Genomic DNA, 18,844 nt, shown 5'->3' with positions numbered 1-18,844 from the left:
TGCGGGTTTCAGGTACACTTGGCTTTCTCTCGGCTGAGAATTCCGAATCCTGCCCGTTTCGGGGTCCTCTGATCCTGGGAACGTGTGGCTGAACACCGGACCGTGTCCGTTCGTGTGCGGAGCACAAGAGCAATTCTTTGCTTTTCCTGACCTCAGGTATTTTTAATAGCAACCCTTAGGAATGCACTTGTTTTATTTTTTCCCTTTGGCTCATTAAAGACCTCATTTGCCATCACTGAACTGACACAGCAGTTCCAGCACAGAGTCTAAAAAATAAAACAGCTTTAGGTGCTAAACAATTTTTTTTAAATACAAATTCAGCCCACTTTCTGCACATACCATTCTGGTTCCTGACCATACAGTACCTGTGATTTTACTGTGTGTTCTAAGACCTCTGTACGTGCATTGTCGGCTCGACAGACAAATGCATCTGCACAGACGCGTTTTGCATCGACACGGAGGTTTTACAGGACACGGGAATTCAGTGAAATTGGAATAACGTGCCTGTCTTTGATGCACTTTATAAACTTACATTCGTACACGCACACGGCAGTGCCCTGTGATGTAAACACACGTGGACAGACATCACAGGCACTTCATCCGAGGGCACGGACACCCACGAGCACGGACGTTATCGCAGGCCAGGACTCAATCCCCGATTCCTGCGTCTCCTTTGGCACTTTGGCACCTCAAAGCTGCTGCTCTGCGGGCGAGAGCAGCCAGTCCCCACGTCAAAGCCCCGGCTCGATCCCCCTTTGCCAAGTTCCTGCCCAGGCCAAGGAGAGGACGCGCTTTGCGCTCCTTCCCTCTGTGCTTTTTCCCAAGTAAATCACGCGGGCCGGGTGGGAGAACTGATAAATTATATTTGCAGAATTCGGATAATTTTTTTTTTTTTTAAGAGTAAAGCGATCTTAAATCCTCGGCAATTTTTGTTGAAGCGCTAATTACACATCACCTTAATTAGCGGATCAACCCCCCCTTCCCTGCCCAGCATCCCTAATTGCCTAATTGAACAGATCCGGGGCAGGACGGGGGGGGGAGGACCCAGCGACGGCGGGGACCCGGCGGTGGCCCCGCATCTGCGCGGGGCTCCGCACCCGCGGCGGTCCCGGGGAGAGGAGCCCGGGAGAGCCCCGGCGAGCTCCCGGGTCCCGGGGGAAAGGGGAGCCGGGCCGGGCACGGCTCTCCCCGGGGCCGGTGTCCGCTCTCGGGGCCCGGAGCTCTGGGTAGGGACAGGGCACGGGAAAAGGCTTGGAAATGGGAAAAAAGCCTAAGCGGCAGAAAGCGCCATAAATTTTCCTCCTTCGTGCGTTCCAGCGTTGGAACCGTCTGTGGGAGCACAAACAGAGCCGCACGCCGGGAAGTGGCGCTCGGGCTGCAGCCTCTGCTTTCCCTCCTCTCCCGCTCCCGTTTCCCTCCACAGTCTCATCACCCTTAATCTAAAAAAAAAATTATATATATATATATATAATATATATATGTATGTATATCAGTAAACGTGAAGCCTGCCTCCTCTTCAAAGGCGAAGCCTTAAATCGAGAAGCAGGTCCCGGGGAGCGCAGGGTTGGATTCACAGCCATTTCCCCGCCACTCCAGCCTGCCCGCAGGATGCACCGGCTCTGCCTGAAAACTCCCGCTCCAAACTTTGCCTCGGTCATATTCCTAATAGTGAAAAGCAAACGGGACCGTAGAAATATTGGTCACCGTTTGCCAGCACGAGCACTTATTTAGAGCCTGCGATCCTGGCCAGCCGTGTGTGGCTGGGACTTATATTTTTACCCTGAAATTCAGGGATTTCGAAAGGAAACGAATTTGCCCTCGGCGTGCAGCACCCAACTCCGGTGTTGTTTGCCTCCTCTGCACCCTCTCGCCAGCAGCAGCGAGACCCCCGGCCGCTGCTGGACCTTCTCCCCACTCACCCATATTTTATTTTCTCGCTGAAGGGCGAGGCCCGCGCAGCCGGGACGCGGCGTGGCCTTCCCCTGCCTGCCCTTCTCCTGCCTGCCCGTCCCCTGCCTGCCCGTCCCGCACATCCCCCGGGCCGCGGGCACAGCCCGGCTCTGGTGGGATGCGCATCCCGGGGGGCTGCGGGGGCACCGCTCACCTGGGCACCCCCGGGGCTGCTGCGCCCCCCGCACCCTGCCCGAGCCTCGGCTTTTGATTTACAGCCATTACTCGAGGCTCCCAAGCCAGAGGGAAGCCACAAAGCGAGCGAAAACCATCCCCGGCCCCGGTTCAGCTCCGCTGCCTCCGGTACCTGCCGCTGTCCCGGGGAGCCGGACTGAAAATTGCCGAGAATTCCTCTCCCACCCCAGCGCACACGCGTTCGTCCCCTTTCCCAGCCAGGTAATAGAGTCGAATTCCCAGCGGAGCCTCACATCTGCTTAAAATATTGTCCAATGAAATGAAATTCTCCGGCACACCGTGTTTCTACTGCCCCGCGTCCCGCTCGGCGGCCGCGCACCGGGGGCCGTGCGGGCTCTCACGGCACCCGCACCCGCTCGTGGGGCCGGAGAGCCCAGGAAGGGCAGCTGGGCAGGGACCTGCGGGGTTCTGAGCCGTAACCCAAGTTCTCGCTACCTCGCCGGTGGAAACACGGCGAGATCCCCACACTCGTGTCCGTGTTTAATCTGTTTCGCAAATAAATACTCCTGGGATATTGAAACCTTAGCTTCGGACTACTGTTTTGAACTGCGATCCCTAAAAAATCCTCAGCTGAAACCCCATAAACCGTTGGGCCTTGTATTGTACTAAACACCTGATTTTAATCAGGGCTCAGCCTCCGAACAGGCGCTTTCCAGGCGCGTTCGCGGCCGCTCCGCGGCTCCCGCGGCCGGGAAGGGCTCGCTCCCGGGCACGGAGCTCCCGGCCCTTCTCCGAGCGCTCAAGATATCCAGGCACCGAAAACCTCCCGGTCCCTGAGCTGCAGAAGCTCGCGGAGCTCCCCGGGGGAGCCGGGGCAGCGTGGCTGGTCCCACCCGCGCTGAACGCGGCCGGACCCGCATCGCGCCCACGGGGGCACATCTGCAAAAACCCGGCCCCGCGCTGCACCCCCCGGGCACATCTGCAAACACACGGTGTCTTTTGCAGCAGCAGAAAGAAAGAGAAGGAGGGGAGAAAAAAAAAAAGAGGAAAACAAAAAAAAAAGAATAAAAATAAAAGAAATATTCCACTTTATTCAACCATTCAACTTCGCTTTTCCAGTCAAGAGAGCTGTGAAAATTACTCTTCATTTTAACAACCTAAAGCAATAAGTGATGACTTTTTAAAAAGTTATTATTTGAACGGGGGCGTTTAAAACGGGTGTTTACTGAAAAATAAAAAAAAATGAAATGAAATTCCAGGATTAATCGAAAAAAACTTCGTCGCAGCGATGTGCTGACAGCGTTGACCACGGAAACTGTAACCAATCCCACCCTGAGCAGGGTTTGTGCCCGCAGAGCCGAGGAAGGTGTGCGGGGGACACACGGACACGGCTGGGGAGCGGGGGGACCTTCGTGGAGCGCGACGGAAAATGTCGCTACACGAAGGTAAATCGCAGGGCCTGGGGCTGCTGCAAAACGGGAGCGGTGGCCGGAGCTCGGGGCCGGCGACAAACCCGGCGACAGAGCGACTTTGTGAGGAAAAGTGGACGGAGGAGCCGCGCTGGGGTCGGAGAACGGGGTCGGAGAACGGGGTCCCCCCTGGAACGGGCGCGTCCCCCCCGGGAAGGGGGATCTGCGGCTCAAAGCGAGGGGCCGGGACCAGAGCTGCCCGCTGACCTTGGCCGCTGGAAACGGCTCCGAATAACGAACTTGAATGACAAAATGAACCCCGGAGCCCACGTGTGCGAGCGCTGCGAACGCCCGGGACCCTTCGCCAGCCACGGTTTGAAGCTGAACCCCGGAGGGTGTCCGGCAGGGCCGCCAGCTGCCCCCCTCAGCTGGGGGATCCCCCTCACCCGGGGGGCTCATGGAGGGGGGTGCGGGGAGCCCCCCCCCGCCCGGCTCCGGGCGCCTCCACATCCCCCGGGAGGCTCCCGTGGAAACCCACGCGGGTTCAGCCGGAGCAGCCGCCGCTGCTCCCCGGAGCCTCCTCCGGGCACTACGAGCAGAGTTTCTAGCGGGGCACAGACTGCGCTGGAACTTCTGCAGCCTCCAGATATTTCGCACAGAGCCAGAGCGAAACAGAAACTAAATAATAATAATAATAATAATAATAGTAATAATAATAATAATAGTAGTAATAGTGATAATAATATACAAGAGAAGGACAGAAAAGCTGCCCGGGCTCCGGGATCCTGAGCTGCACCGAGCCTAAGAGGGAATCGGCGAGGAACCAGCCCGAGCCTTTGCAACGGGACTCTGCGGGAGCGGGGACAGAGAAGTCCCGCTCTTCCCTACAAAAGCCACGCTCTCCTCCTCGGAAAATCCATTCTAAAAACGACTCGAACGAAAGAACGGGAAAGGGTCCGCTAGAAGACGGAGGGAAAAGCTGCGCGAGACTTACGAGCTGCAATTCCACCCCCAAGTAAATTTTAAAAAATTAAAAATTAAAGACACTCCCCCACACTCCCCTCCCCCAGACCTTCTTAACCCCCAGCTGGGACACCCGAGCTGCCTTCAGGATCTTCCCTCTGGACCTGCGACTCCAAAGCCCCTCACTGAGAGCGGATCCATTTTTGCTACAAATTCTCTTCCTTCCCTCTGCTCGATAATTGTTCCCGAGACCAGAAGGGTTTCTCCCACCCCCCCCGTCTGCCTCTGCCTGTCTCTCTCTCTCTCCCCCCTCTCTCCAGCGCTCCGTCTCTCCGCTCCCGCCGGCAGATGCCAAACGCAGACCTCTAGCGCCCACTATTTCAGGACCCGGGAATATTATTTCACAAGACTTGGAACGACTCAATAAAAAAAAAAAAAAAAAAAAAAAAAAAAAAAAAAAAAAGTTGCTATCCCCTTTCGTCAACTTCCAGCTAAACTTTCGCTTTTCTCCCCCGGCCCCGCGCCGCCCGCCGCAGCGCGGGAGGGCGCGGGGCAGCGCGGAGCCGAGCGGGGCAGCGCGGGGGGACCCGCGCCCACGGGCGGGCGGGAGGGCGGCGGGGCTGCGGCCGCCGCGGGGAGGGCGAGAGGGGCTCGCAGCCCCCGCAGCCCCCGGCCCGGCTCCGCAACCCCGGCCCCGCCGCCGGCGCGCGGAAGAAGGGAGAGAAAGGACCTACTTTTGGGCAGTTTTCTCGCCCTCGCCTTGGATCTCATCGTGTCGGCGTGTGGATTCCTCTCCTCCTCCTTGAGCCCAGAAGCAGCTACACACTATCTTCATCTCCCCAGCATTGTCAGTTTGGACACCTTCGCACATGCGCACAGAGCATTCAATCTGACACCCTCACCAGGGCCAAAAAAACTTTCCAATGTATTCATCATCATCAGCCTGGTTTGGGCTTTTTTTTTTTTTTTTGCCTTTTTTTTTTTTTTCCTGTCCTATCCTCTTCCTCAGACCACTTATCTCTGCCCCCTCCTCTCTCCCAGCACCCATCACAGCCTTCCCCTGATCTGCCCCTTTAAGAAAAATCAGCCCTCTCCGCTCCTCACCCTCCGCACACTGACCTTACACACTGGACAATATTTAAGGATCAAGGTGCCATCCTATAAAGAGGTGATTATCATTATATTATTATTATTACTACTACTACTAAATAGCAATGCTGAAAAGAGTATAACAGATGTCATCTTGCAATCGTAGTTTAGACATGCTTTTGTTTTTAGTCTGAAAAATATTTTTTTACGTAAACTTTTCAGCCAGCTTCTGTCTTTATTTTCTTCCCTTTTATTTTCTTTTTTTAGCCCTCTTCTCCTTTCTCGCCCCCTTTGGCTCGGGGGGGGGGGGATTTCGAGTAACTTTAAGAATAATAACTTTTAAAATAACAGAATTTGCGCTGTTGTGTTTTGTCGGTATTTCTCGTGTTTCTACCAGAATGTTTCGGCGCTCGGCGGCTTCGCCCCTTCTCCCCCGTTCGGGTTGTCGGTGTTTGCGGGTGTTTCGACCCGGGCCGCGGCCCCCACGTCGGGAGGGCCCCGGGCCCCGCACCCCGTCGGGAGGGGACGGGGAGGGAGGGCGGCCGCTCCCCTCCGCCTTCCAGGTGGAAGGAAAGCAGCGCGCCGGGGCAGCGCTCCCCAGGGACGGGGGAAGCCGGGAGACACCCGAGGAAAGGGGGGAGAGGAAGGACAGACACCCCCGGAGCGTCGGGGAGCCCCGCAGGACCTGCCCACCCCCCCGGAGCGGAGGTAGCGAGAGCCCGGGCAGAGCCGCTTTGAAGAGAGGAGCGAAGTGTAAATAGCCGGTGATTGATGTGCTGGCTTTGACTGCGGAGAAAGCACTATTTTAATTCAAGTGGCCAGGTCAGATGGTCACGGAAGAAGGTTGAAAGGTAGGATTTAATGAGATTAATATGGAGAGAGGGAGAAACGCGCGCCTTCCTAAACATTCCATAAAATATTGGGGCGAGGGGAGCGCGGCGTCCGCGCTGGAGATGCGGACCCGTCCCGGGGAGACCCGGGAGCCCTGGCACCGAAGGGCACCGCAAAAACAAAGCAAAACTTGTGCGGGTGCGTCAGGTCCCTGCTGGAAGCCATTCCGCCAGCTGCACTCCTGCCCTGCAGGTGGAACTGGGGAGGGGGGAATATTCCTGCTAATTACCGGTTTTCCCCTCCTCAATAAACTCTTTAATTGCAAATGGGAGCGGGGGCCTTTCAGATGCTACCGAGGAGCCGCGTTCGAGGGCAGGGTGGGGGAGCAGGAGGCCAAATAAAATAAATCCGTTTGAAGGGAACTTGGAGCCACGTGTCGCCTAAAATGCCGAAGCGGTGCCTGTGAATTCCTGCCTCGAGGACGCCGTTCCACGGCGCGGCGGGCACCCCGAGGTTGGAAAAACAAGCTCTTCCCAGCCTCACCGGTGAAACAGGAGCTCGAATGTTTCCAATTCATTGCAATATTTCTTCCAGCGCTCCTGGACGCTCACTGTCCCCGCGTCCCCCACCGAGCTGCTCCCGGGACGGACGGATTTCGGTCTGAAAACGTCGTCCCGGGTTATTTGTCCCTGTTATTACAGCGGTCTTCTGGCAGAAGACCGAGTAAAGCCGGGAGACCCACGGCTGGCGAGGGGAGAATGTCCCGGTCGCCGCGTCCCCTTCCCCGAGCCGGGGGACGAAGGGCACGGAGGGCCCGCAGCACCGGGCCGGGACCGCGGCCGTGCCCCCCCCGCAGCCCCGGCCCGGCACAACCCCTGCTTTTGTTTTCTTGCCAAACCCTCCTGCATCCCCGGCATTCCGATTCCCCCGGGAATCAGCTCCTGCGGTCAATAGCCAAGCTCCAGCGGACCCGCTCGCAGATATTTAGGGAGACGCAAAACGCTTTCGGGGGAGCACGAGGGGTGTGGGGGTTCGACCGTGGTTTTGGTGATGCTTCTGCCAACGAAGCCACCGAGAAGCGGCCCCGCCGGGTCTGTCCGAGCCTCTGCCGCCGTTCCTGCCGGGCTGGAGCGGGGCTCCCGCGGCCACCGGCGGGCACCGAGCGGGGCCGGGCTGAGCTGCCCTTCGCCGGGCCGGGAAAGGGGGAAAGCGGAGGGGGGGAAAAAGCCCTAAAATAAAAATGCGTGGGGAAAAAAAGGGGGGAAAAAATTAGAGAACGAATTCTGAAGGGCCGGTGCCGGGGTGTGCCGGCGGTGGGCTGCGGGGCGTGGGGGAGAGAACACGCTGCCACCCCCCACACGAGTGGGGTCCCTTCCCGCACCAGGCACAGGCGGGTGATTGCGGTTCAGCCCCCGGGAACGGGGCCCGTTTCCCCGGCTCGCTTTAAGCCAAAACAGCTCGAGAGGCTGCAGGGCCGGTGGCGAGGGCAGGGGCCGGGCTGCTCCTGGACGGCGTGTCCTGGGGACACGCTCCTGTGCCCACCGAGGGTTGTTCCTCGCTGCATCCCGCCACTGAGACCCCTGTGGAAGGAGAGGGGCTCCTGGGGTTCAGCAAACCCCGGAGCGAGGTGTGCGGCCCGGGCAGGGAGAGCCTCGCAGCCCCCCGGGAATCCCCGAAGCCCCCCCCCCCGTCCCACCGGGTGAGCATCCTGAGGCGGCCACCGGCTTTTCCAGCCTGCACCTGTTTGAGTGCGTGTCGCTTCCACGAGGAACAGCAAACTAATTAGCGAGGAGGGAGGGAGAAGTGCCAGGAAGCTTCTCGGCTCTCCCGGGTCAGGCCGGGTGGCTGCCAAGGAGCCGGGGCCCTGCCCGGCCTGGAGACACGCGTGCTCCGCCACTTCCCGAGGAACTCTGCCCACAGCAGGGCCTGGGGCACCCCGGGGGTGGCTGGAGGGAAAAACGATTCCCTCTGAGGTGGCCGAATTTCCATCGAACCTCAATAACTGTCTCTTCCAGGGAAAGCAGCAGCCATGTCCCTCTGCACCACACGCGTGGCAGGGGACAGGGACCCGCAGTGCCCCAAGGGTGGCACGGCCCGGGGTGAGGATTGGGGGGTCTGGGGGCACAAGCGAGCGAGCGGTACCGAAACGCGCCTGTTCAGAGTTTGTCCCCTCCGCCCTCGCCCCTCTTTGTGCCTCCATCCCGCTCCTCTCCCCACTAATGGACATTTCATCCCGCGGTCCCCGCAGCTCTGGGGAGGGGGCGTTGGAGCGGCGGGAATTTATGGGTGGGTTCCCTGGCATCCCCACTACAAGCCATGTGTTCCCAGGTACTTTACAGGGCCGGCTTGGAACACGCTCTCCAGGTGAAGCGCTGCGTGGCAGCCGCCCGGCTCGGCTCCCTTCGGGGCCCTCCCGGGAGCGCCGGGCTCGGGTGGGCACCAACGGGCAGCGGGGGCACGGGAGAGGGGAAAGGCGCTTTGCGAGCTGCTTTGCACAAGCGTTTTTTAAGCAGTAAAGAAGATTAGAATGGTTGCGCTAGTCCGGCTTGTCCGGGAGCTGCCGCACACCCCGAGTAACCCCTTCCCAAGGATTTTCGCATAAATCACTCTTTGTTCCCGCGCACGGCTGCGGCGGGATTAAATCAAGAATTAATATTTTCAACTACGCAAGAGCCCGGTGGCACAGGACGGGGCTGCGCTCCGCGAGGTCAGCGAGCCCCGCGCAGATCAGGCGGTAAGAATGTCACACGCTTCCCGAGGGATTTTTGCCTCCTAATCTGCCCTTAATAAGCGGAGGAAGCGCACCCACGGGGGAACGAGGGGCTGCCTCGCACCCACGCCGTGGAGCAGCGCGCCGCTCACCCCCCGCCGCCAGGGAATTCCGACACCTTTGGGACGCGGTCCCTGCGTGGAGCCGGCACAAGGGGGCGGTTCAGGACAGGCGGGAGCCCCGGGGGTCCGGGGGGAGCCCCCGCCGAGCATCCTCCGCCCCGGGGACACTCGGTTTGCGTTCCCAGCAGCGGCTCTGCTGGAGGCCGGCCCGAGGCGAAAAACATAAAAATAACAAAATTAAAACTCTCCAAGGGTGGCTGCGGGCCCCCCGCGCTGAGGGTCCCCCCGCTCCCGGGCTCACACCCGCTCCACACGCAGGTGGAGGGTGACCGAGGCTCAGTGCCAGAGTCACATCCTCCACCCGCCAGACCCCGGTAGGTCCTTTCCTGAACTGACCTATTTACACACTCGTTGGTTTAAAATCAGTATTTTGCCCGAAAACCTTTGAGAAGCGCCGGAACAAGCACCACCGAGAAAGGCTGCATTTTGTTCGGGGGGGGGGAGGGGGGGGGAGAAGAAATTAAATCACTCTTTCTGGTCCTCTTAGCGATGAAATACAGAGGGGAAAGGTTAATATCGCTGCAGAACCTGCGCCTGCACGTCACTGTCCTGTACCTCACTGCTCTGATATTCCCCTGCACTGAAACCCGTCTGTGCATCAAAATGAGGTTATGAGACTATTTTTTTTTTCCTTATTTCTAGAAGAAATCGCTGGCTCCTCTGGCCATAAAAAAAACACCGTGTAAATTGCCATTTCAGATTTTTCAAAAAACATGTTCAGCTCTAAGAATTCTTCCGAATTCGTTACACTCCGCCGCGCGAGGCTGCGCCTTGATGGCCCCGGCGAAGGTAAAAATGCACGTCGTAAAATAAGTCTTAAAAAAAAAAAGAGAAGCACCATTTACATTTGAATATCTAACTTGAACAGGATTATAATTACAATCGTCAGAGATCGAGCAATGTTGTCTCCAAAACGGCAGCCCACGAACAGACAGTTTCGGGGATGTAAACACAGCAGATTTAATCGCGACGGTCTCCGGGAATGAAGGGAAATTAAGGAGTTATAGCAATTTTTTTAGACGTTTGATCAAAATATTTTTGCCCGGAGATCGCTTGCCAAATGAAAGCAAAATGGAAACGATGGGCGCTGTAATTCGGCAGTTTTGTCATGGAAAGAGCTCAAGATTCCGGTCTCTCAGGGCAGGGGGTTCTGCTTCGCCCGGGGCTTTGGGGAAGGTTCTCTGCCTGCGGGAGGGGACCCTGGGAAACAAATATTGGGGAAGTAAATTTCGATCAAGCGTTTTTCAGCCGAAATGCCGTATACTGGAGGCACTATCTATGTTCGCCTTTTCCCTCGGAATTAACAGAACTCCCCTAATTTAAAGCTTCCAGCGAGCTGCAGCACCCAGCGGGGTTGGGGTACATTAATCCTCTCGCAGCACCGGCACAGGGGCTCCCTTGGCCGGGGGGACCCCCCCTCCCCCGGGGCCAGCCCGGAGCCAGGCCCGCTGCACATTACTGGCTGTAATTAAGTGTTCTGGGGGCAGAGTGGGGGGGTGTGAGCGAACCGCAGCCCCCCCAGTGCCATTTGCTGTCCTGCCAGAGACCGGATCGGAGCCCTCCCCGCGAACACCGCCCGCCCTGGGGGTGACTCCCCTCCCCGGGGGATCCCCCGGGAGATGCCCCCTCTCTCCCCTGTCCCCCCGCTGCCTGGGATCGGTCCCCGAAGCGCAGAGCGATGCTGCCCTAACCCGACGGGGGGACACTCGAGGCGGTCCCGCTTCTTCCCCGGGCCCCGCCGGCCTGGGGTGCGGAGCCCCCGCCGCGGAGGGTGCGGGGCCGGGGGTGCGGAGCCCCCGCGGGTTACGGGCCGGCTTTGTTTGCGCTTCCCCGGCTAAGGACGGCCGGGGCGGAGCTGCCCGGATAATTATTAGCTATTAATTGAGTTCAAGACCTTTTATGGCGATGGGAAATGAGGAGCCCGACCACTAATCCCGAGGAGGGGCTGCGCGCAGCCAAGAGCGGCGAACGCAACGCGCCGTCCAGGGCTGGCCTGACACAATGTCCCGGGGGCGGGAGGGGGGAGAGGAACGAAAAAATTCATTAGGTGAAAATTACAGCAACTTTAAACGGAGGGATTTATTTAGGAGACACCTTTGGGAGCTGCCGCCGAGAGCGGGGGGAGAGGGGCGAGAGCCCCCGGCGCTGCCCGACGGGGCGGACCCAGGGCTGCCCCGGGCAAGGTGAGGAGCGACGGCCCGGCCTCCCCCCCCGGGCCCCCAGGGAGCAGCGGGGCTGCTCTTACCGATTCCGTTTCCTTATCTTTACACGCTTCCACCTTCCAATTAAACTTCCCCAAATTGCCAAAAGCCTGATTTGCATGCAAGGGACCCCGCTCAAAGATGCTAACTTATTGTCTCCTCCCAGAACTTAACATTTCTCTCTTCAGTTCCCACTTGAAAGAAGTTTTAGAACAGTATTCAAAGACTGTCCAAACGAACAAAACCTTCCCCTTCGCTCGGGAGAGAAATCCGGTGTATTCAATACGAGGGCATATTCTCAAAAGTTTGCAGATTTGGGTTTAAAGGCGGTATTGTTCGTGCCTTTTTCCTGAAACTTCTTTATTTTTTCCCCCTCAGCGCGCGGCTCACATGCCTGCAAAGGATTATTAAAATAAAACATCATAGAGTATTTTTTCCTTTTTTTTTTTCCCCCTACTGTTTAGAATTACTTTTCTGGAAGAGCTTTCCAAGCATCCCCCCCCCCACCCCGCAAGTCATAATTAAGAACACTTTTTTCTAACAAACAGGAAAAGTAAAGAATCAAACCGTTCCCCCAGTACGCCTTTTTTTCTTTAAACACTAACAGAGTTCTAAAGCCGGAAATATTTATCTGTTCCAAATACACCTGAAAAACCTCTCGGTGCTGGATAAACGCTGCTCTTCTGCAGCAGAAGGAATTAAAACGGCGAGATTTTGATACCAGGAGGATCTCTAAACGCGAACCTCAGTTCTTGCTGGGTTTGCAAAACCTGTTTACAAGGCGACACGATCTCTGCCTTCGAACACCCCCTCACACACACACGCCCTCGCAGTTGTCTTTTCAGGATTAAAAGAAGATGATCCAATGGGCTAAGGATGTAAAAGTCCTTTTGGGAACGCGATAAACTGTAAAAAGCCAGTGGCAACTCATTTCTGATTAACTCCTTTTTACAAAGGGGCGGAATGGAAGCGAACAGGGACCCGACGGGACACGAACATATTTTATTCATTTAATACAAAGCAGCTTTAACAAAAAAAAAAAAAATCTTTAAGAAGGCAGTTCAGAGCATAACTCACGGGCCGGGGGGGAAGGCAAAAACCTGATGGGGTGTGAGGTGATGTCGCCGTCATCCCTCGCTCCCGGGAGAGCGGGCAGCGCTCCGGGCAGCGGGAGGGACGCGCTCCCCGAGCTGCGGCCGCACCGCCGGGGCTGGGGGGGGACACAGCCCCGGACCCCCGGCCAGCCCCGGGGGGGGCACCCCCTTTGCTGGGGACCCCCCCAGCAGGACCCCGGCTCTCCCCGCTCCCCTTAAAGGCGGAATCAATGAAATCGTGTAAGTGCCAGGAGCACAAAGAGCTCCTGTCCTCGGCTCTGTAGATCATAACCAGAGATGGGAAAGTATTTACAGCACCCTCCGAGTGACTGGGCCATCGCTACCAAAAAAATAATATTTTTAACCACAGGGAACCGAGAGTTCACGTAGATTTACAAATTAATGAGGACTTACTGGAGAAAGTAACTGCAAGAACATGTGTTAAAACGCAACAGAAAGAATTCCATCGATTTCCATGAGAGGTGGACTGAATCCAGGAAGAATGAGTCAACTTCATTCCTTGGGTAAAACTCACGAACTGAAGAGAATTACTCCAGGCATGCATTTGGATCACCCCGTGTCCCCCCATTTCAGGTACTGCCGTCCCACTAACTACCTCTTAAATGCTGTGATGGGTTAGAACGGGGTGGGGATTCCTCTAAAGAATGCTTTTAATCACTGGAAATCGATGTTTGAACAAATATATCCCCCCCCCCCATATCACATCAGTCACAAGTAACTGCTCAGCCAAAAAGGCTCTCACAAGACAACACAATGCAGTGCAGGACAGAACAGCTCAGGGTACCAGGAGGAACAGAGTCTTTCACACATCACAGGGACTCACTCCTGTGTTCTGGCTCTTTGTCCTGCTGCTAAATCTCGTTTCTCCTCTCCCCACAATTTGAGTGTTAAACTGGGCAAGGTTTTGGTTTCGTTTCCGTGGAGGAGGTGAAAACTCTTGAAACCACTGAAAAGTTTCCTCCCCAGCTCCACTCCCCTGCTGCAGGGAGATGCTGTTCCCCTCAGAGGAACGAGCAGCATCTTAAACTGAGAGAGAAACCCTTCTCCAGTCACACATGCACATTGCCTCTGTTTTATTTTACAGGTGGAAGAACGAACTACCCATTAATTTAAGAGATTTGGGCTGAAACCTCAGAACACTGTGATGGGAGCAATGAGGAGACAAACACTGACACTCTCAGAGTTTTGCTCTTTGCCTTCAGAAGCCCCAAGTTTCACAGAGACCCTCCCATAACTTCTGTTAACACAGAGGGCATGTCAAACATTTAGAAACAAGGTCATCAGGCTTCTCAGCCTTACTGGTGGCTTTTTAGCCCACAGATTTCCCACCTGAGAGCTCGTGGCAGTCCCACAGGAGCTCCACAGGTTTGTTGTTGAAAATAAGTGAGGTGCAGCTCGTGATAAGATAATCAAAGAACAGTTAAAAACCAAGCTCCAAAGACATGGTTAGAAAATTAAATGCAAATATATACAAACTAGTCAATGGTTTCTATGAACATAAATGTCTGTCTACCTCATGACTGCTATTTTCCAGCCAGCTTTCCAACCAGTGCAGTCCTTGCACTTCTCTATCTACAATTGTACCATTTATAAGCCAGAAGCCCACCTCGCCCATGTGCTTGTTCCTACAGTGACTCATGTTCCATTGGGTTTATTCCTGTGAAGACTTGTGCTGAACCAGAGGAAAGAGCAGAACCTTTGGGGAAGGAATGGCACAGTTTGGAAAGCATCAGACACACTCACTGCTCCCTGTCAGAAAATGAAAGCTCTGGTTTTCTCATGTGAGAAAATGGCCTTAAAAATAAAACATTACTTTGATAACTGGGTCAAAAGTCTTGCTGAACAATACTGGCACAGGTTGCCCAGAGAAGCTGTGGCTGCCCCATCCCTGGAAGTGTCCAAGGCCAGGTTGGACGGGGCTTGGAGCAACCTGGGCTGGTGGAAGGTGTCTCTGCCCTTGGCAGGATGAGCTTTAAGGTCCTTCCCAACCCAAACCATTCTATGACTCCATGCTAACAGAAGGAAATAAAATTTAAAAAAAAGGGATGAAGTGTTTTATACAAAAGCAGCACAGCAAGCTGCAAACTTGAGTCCATTTGACAGGAAGGAACATCTTATTTTTTTCAGGCTTTGCCCTCAGAATCGTGTCCCACTCATTTACTGTGCTCAAGGTGCTCACTCACTGCTGGAAGAGCAGCTTCCAGACTCACTGGAGAAAGGAGAGAGGAGTAAAGTGTGCTACAGGTACAAGCAGGTTACTCACATCCCCTCAGAGCCACAACAAAGCTGTGCAGGATGATTGGGAAGAGCTCCTGCTCTGACAACAAGTCACTTTTGAATTTGCCAAACAACAGCAAAGAACAGAGGGCTCAGGCACCTCACACCAACCCAACCCAGCAGATGCTCTGGCTGTGAGCCCTGGGCTCACACAGGGTGTTCTCAGACAGAGAGCCCAGGCACACACACTGTCACCAGCTCCAAAAACCTCTGGGTGACTCAACACCCCCCTCAGAGCACAGCAGCACGGGTTCCTGATGGACACCTCCCCGTGGTCTCACCCAGATTCTCTCAGTGCCCTCAAACAGAGACATCAGGAGTTGCTCCACTGCCACTCAGCTGCAGTTTTGCTCCTTCAGTATAAATGAGATGGGGAAATAGTTTCATTTCTCTGAAGTATAAAGTTAAATAGAGTGAACTGAGAAGTTTCTTGAAAAATAATGGAGTGAGATCATCCATACAATGATTTAAATATGTTAAGGAAAGCCCTGTCTGATCATCCAGGAGCTGCTCTGGCAGCCACACTCCCACCACCAGAGACTTTCCCTGCTGGGACTGAAGCCCTTCCCAGCAGAAATCAAGAGCTGTGTTGTCAGTGGTGTCATTCACCAGGACACTGCTGGTTCCCCCCACCCTTAAACACACACAAACTCACACTAAACTGTTCATTTGCTTATCACTCAGGTTGCTGGAAAGCCATAGTTCTGACAGTTACACCAGACATTTTCTCACTGTTCATACATGCTGATATCACACGAGGAAATTCTGGATTCTTCTGTATAAATAATAAATTTATCATACCCACGGTGCATATCTGGAAAATACTCAGACACCCTTAGTCATATAAACTGCCCCAAGCTCACAGAAATAAGAGATGATCTATTAAAGAATAACCAAAACCCAGGACACATCATCCAAGAACAGAATCACAACTCACAAAGTTATTCAATGGGTAAACCCAATATTTTTGTCACTCAAGTGGCTGCATTTTGTCAAGAAAAAAAAAATCTCAATAAAAGAATTTTATTCTGGTAGGATGAGAAAAATGCTAAACATGTTTTTATGGGAGAAACAGAGATAGAGCACTGGCTTGAAAACTGAAAATCTCTCATGCCCTGATCTATAAATAAAACTCGTTGGGTTTTTCTTTTGTACTAAATTTAAAGGAAAGCCTTTTCCATGGAGAGTTTTCTTTAAAGCAGACTGTGCCCCAAAAGGACTTTAACGATGGTGTTTCCAGCAAGCAGCATGAATGAATTAAACAATAAATGCAGGCAGGAGCAGCTGTGTGTTCCTTTACCAGAAGCAGATGGATGTGCAGTTCAAACACAGGGTTCTCACAAGAGGACGGTTCCAGACAGTTCTCACCCACACCACAACCACAGTTTTCCTTCCCCCTCTGCTCCAGGGCCTTGGCTCAGGTGCCATTTGCCCTCCAGCACCACAAAGAGCTCCAAGGTTGGCACCAGCGACCATCAAGCAGAAATCCCACATTTGTTACACAAAACCCATCAAATTATTGATCTCTTCTACCTGTTTATCCACAGGCTACAGGGGAAGAGGTGAGGAGAGAGACTCAGCCCTCCTTGGCACTCTCAGGTCAGCTCCATCCTCAGCACAGAGCAGCCACAGCCTCACTGCTCATCTTCACACATCTCCTGCCCTTCACAGATAAACCTCAAGACCCTCTGGAATTACTCAGCCTGGAAGCCCCCAGGGTCTCTCCCCTCCTCACAAAAATCTCACAGCCACCTCCCTGGAGCCACAAGTTTCAAACCAACCAGCTCTGAGGGACACCAACACTGTGTCCTGCAATCCATCTGCCATAATGTGAAATCCTGGGATGCTCTGGCACCACAGGAGAGCCCCATGCCCTGTCCAAGAACACCAACCTTTGCTCACCAGCCTGGCAACAGCCACCAATTATTGTCACCTGGCACTTCACACACACACTGCCACCTTCATTGCCTGACCAAACTGCTACCCACAACTGCTGCAAATGCACCATTTCACACCCAAAACAACACTATTTCAGCCAGAGCAGAGAACAGTAATTCAGATTTCCCAAAACACTTTCTGCATTAGTTCCACTTGCTACCACTTTTATATTGCTCTCAGCTTCGAACCTTCCCATCCTTTACCTTTTATAGGAAAGAAATAACATTTTTCCTACCTGCTGTTTTCTTCTTCCTCTGCAGAGAAGAGGTTTCTGCTGGCACAGAGGAGCTGGGCACCCACACCAACAACATCAGGACCCAGCAGACCTGTAAGAAACATTGAAGTTGAAGCAAACAGCTCATCCCCTTGCAGCTCCCCCCAGTCCCACCCCAGTCTTTGCTAGCAAGGCAGATCCTCCAAAACTCAGGAGTTTTAACGGAGTAAGGAACCCCACAAACATTGCAAAGGTTCCTGCTGGAACCATCTGGGCCTTTGCTGGGGGTAGGTTTTGCAGCCCAGGGTTAGTGGTGCAGCACAGACACAGAACAGGAGCACAGATTGCTCTGGATTTTGGGGCTGTAACTCAGATTCTCTGCCCCGTCCCTGTGAACCACCCCCAGTTTATCATCCCAAAGGAGCTGGAGAACCTACAAACCTCAAAGAGGACGTGGAGCCTCCAGTTTGCAGGTCAGTGCAGCGAGGAGCCCGCGGGCAGCAGAACCTTCCCTCAGAGAGAACAGAACCTTCTGGAAGCCCCCAGAGCCGCCTTTGTAGAGTTAATTGACGAAGGTAATTGGAGTCAGGTGTGTGGGCCAGGTGGATTCCATTCAGTTCATCAGGGCAGGTGCTGCTGATGAAGGGCTGGGATGACCCCACTGCTCCTGTCCCTGCCTGCTGAGCCCTGAGCCAAGGGCAGCCCCACACACGGTGGGTGCCACACCTGGGGTGGCCCCTTGGCACGGGGAGGGAATTCCTCTGTCAGTGATTGAGAGGCTTGAGAGAAAATTGCTGCCTGAGCACCACGTGGTCTGGTGGAAACTGTCCCAGCCCATGGCAGGGGATAGGAATGAGATGATCTTTAAGGTCCCTTCCAATCCAAATTGTTCCAAGATTCTTTGATTCTCCAGCCACTGACTGACTGGAGAGATCCCTGTTGTGTGTTCTAAGAAACGGAGATTTGTTACATTACAAAGAGAGAAAACCCACACATGTTTAAACAGCTCACTAAGGCTGAAGAGGGACAACTAATGAATTTTAGGTGGGCTGCCAATAATTCCCAGAGATATGTGAAGCACATCTTGGGTCATTGAAATAACAGCTCCTCCTTCCCCCCATATGCTTATGGTGACCTGGGAAAGGCAACTCTGGCAGCACTGGGGAATGTGGGACAGATGAGTTAACTGTGATGTATCCCAAAGGCTCTGTACTTCATACTCATTAATATTCATTATATTTCCAATCCTTAAAATCTCCTATTTGAGGTAGCTGTATGTTTTGTAAGTCCAAAGACTGAATTTCCCCCTCCACACTCTGCAAACCCTTGAACCATCCCGTCATTCGACCTGCTGATATTTCTGCTTCCAGAGGAGAGCAGGAACACTGAAAAGAAAGAAAGAAAAAAAAAATAAAAAAAGAACCTTTCCCAGCAAATTCTGATGTATAGGATGTGACATAATGGTGCAAAAACTTCTGGCAAAACCCAGGGATTTTAAATTGCTCTGCTCGATTTTGCTGTGGTGGGAGGTTTAACGTGCTGCACTTTGCCTCCGACTCACGCGGCAGAGCAGGCACTCACCTCGAGTGTGGGACAGGCAGGGAGAAAACAATTTTCCAGGCAGAAATATATTGAGTTCAGAACACTGTTTATAGGTTACAGTAAACAGAAGTGTTTGATGTAATGGGGCTCTCTGGCTACCAGGGAACCTTCGCGGGGCCCCCGCGCCGGAGGGAGGTGGCGGTGATGAGGTGGCAGGTACACGCTGCAGGGAGGTGAGAGGGGACACAACTTGATTTCCCTTCTTACAGAACAATTTGCTGGGCTCTC

At 54.3% G+C, this 18,844-nt stretch overlaps 1 protein-coding gene and 1 long non-coding RNA gene across 5 annotated transcripts in view; one reads left to right on the top strand and one right to left on the bottom strand.

Moving 5' to 3' along the window:
* The window catches only part of PRDM16 (PR/SET domain 16), a 262,940-nt gene extending 257,589 nt beyond the window's left edge, over positions 1–5,351 (bottom strand). For all 3 annotated transcript variants that reach the window (XM_032709186.1, XM_032709187.1, XM_032709188.1), the window contains exon 1: positions 5,192–5,351. In XM_032709186.1, the coding sequence (XP_032565077.1) occupies positions 5,192–5,228 (37 nt within the window). In that variant the 5' untranslated portion in view covers positions 5,229–5,351. The remainder of the gene's footprint in view (positions 1–5,191) is intronic.
* A 144-nt stretch (positions 5,352–5,495) lies between these two features.
* LOC116797500 lies at positions 5,496–14,375 on the top strand. 2 transcript variants are annotated; one of them, XR_004360664.1, is made up of 3 exons: positions 5,496–5,625; positions 9,912–10,058; positions 14,217–14,375. It is a non-coding gene; the product is annotated as an uncharacterized LOC116797500 (long non-coding RNA). The 2 variants fall into 2 exon arrangements; XR_004360663.1 differs by having other exon boundaries at positions 13,670–14,375.
* The last annotated feature ends 4,469 nt before the right edge of the window (positions 14,376–18,844 follow it).

The sequence above is a fragment of the Chiroxiphia lanceolata genome, chromosome 22 (genome assembly GCF_009829145.1).
Source record: "Chiroxiphia lanceolata isolate bChiLan1 chromosome 22, bChiLan1.pri, whole genome shotgun sequence".
Lineage (NCBI taxonomy): Eukaryota > Metazoa > Chordata > Aves > Passeriformes > Pipridae > Chiroxiphia > Chiroxiphia lanceolata.
This window is presented reverse-complemented; position numbering and strand designations above follow the sequence as displayed.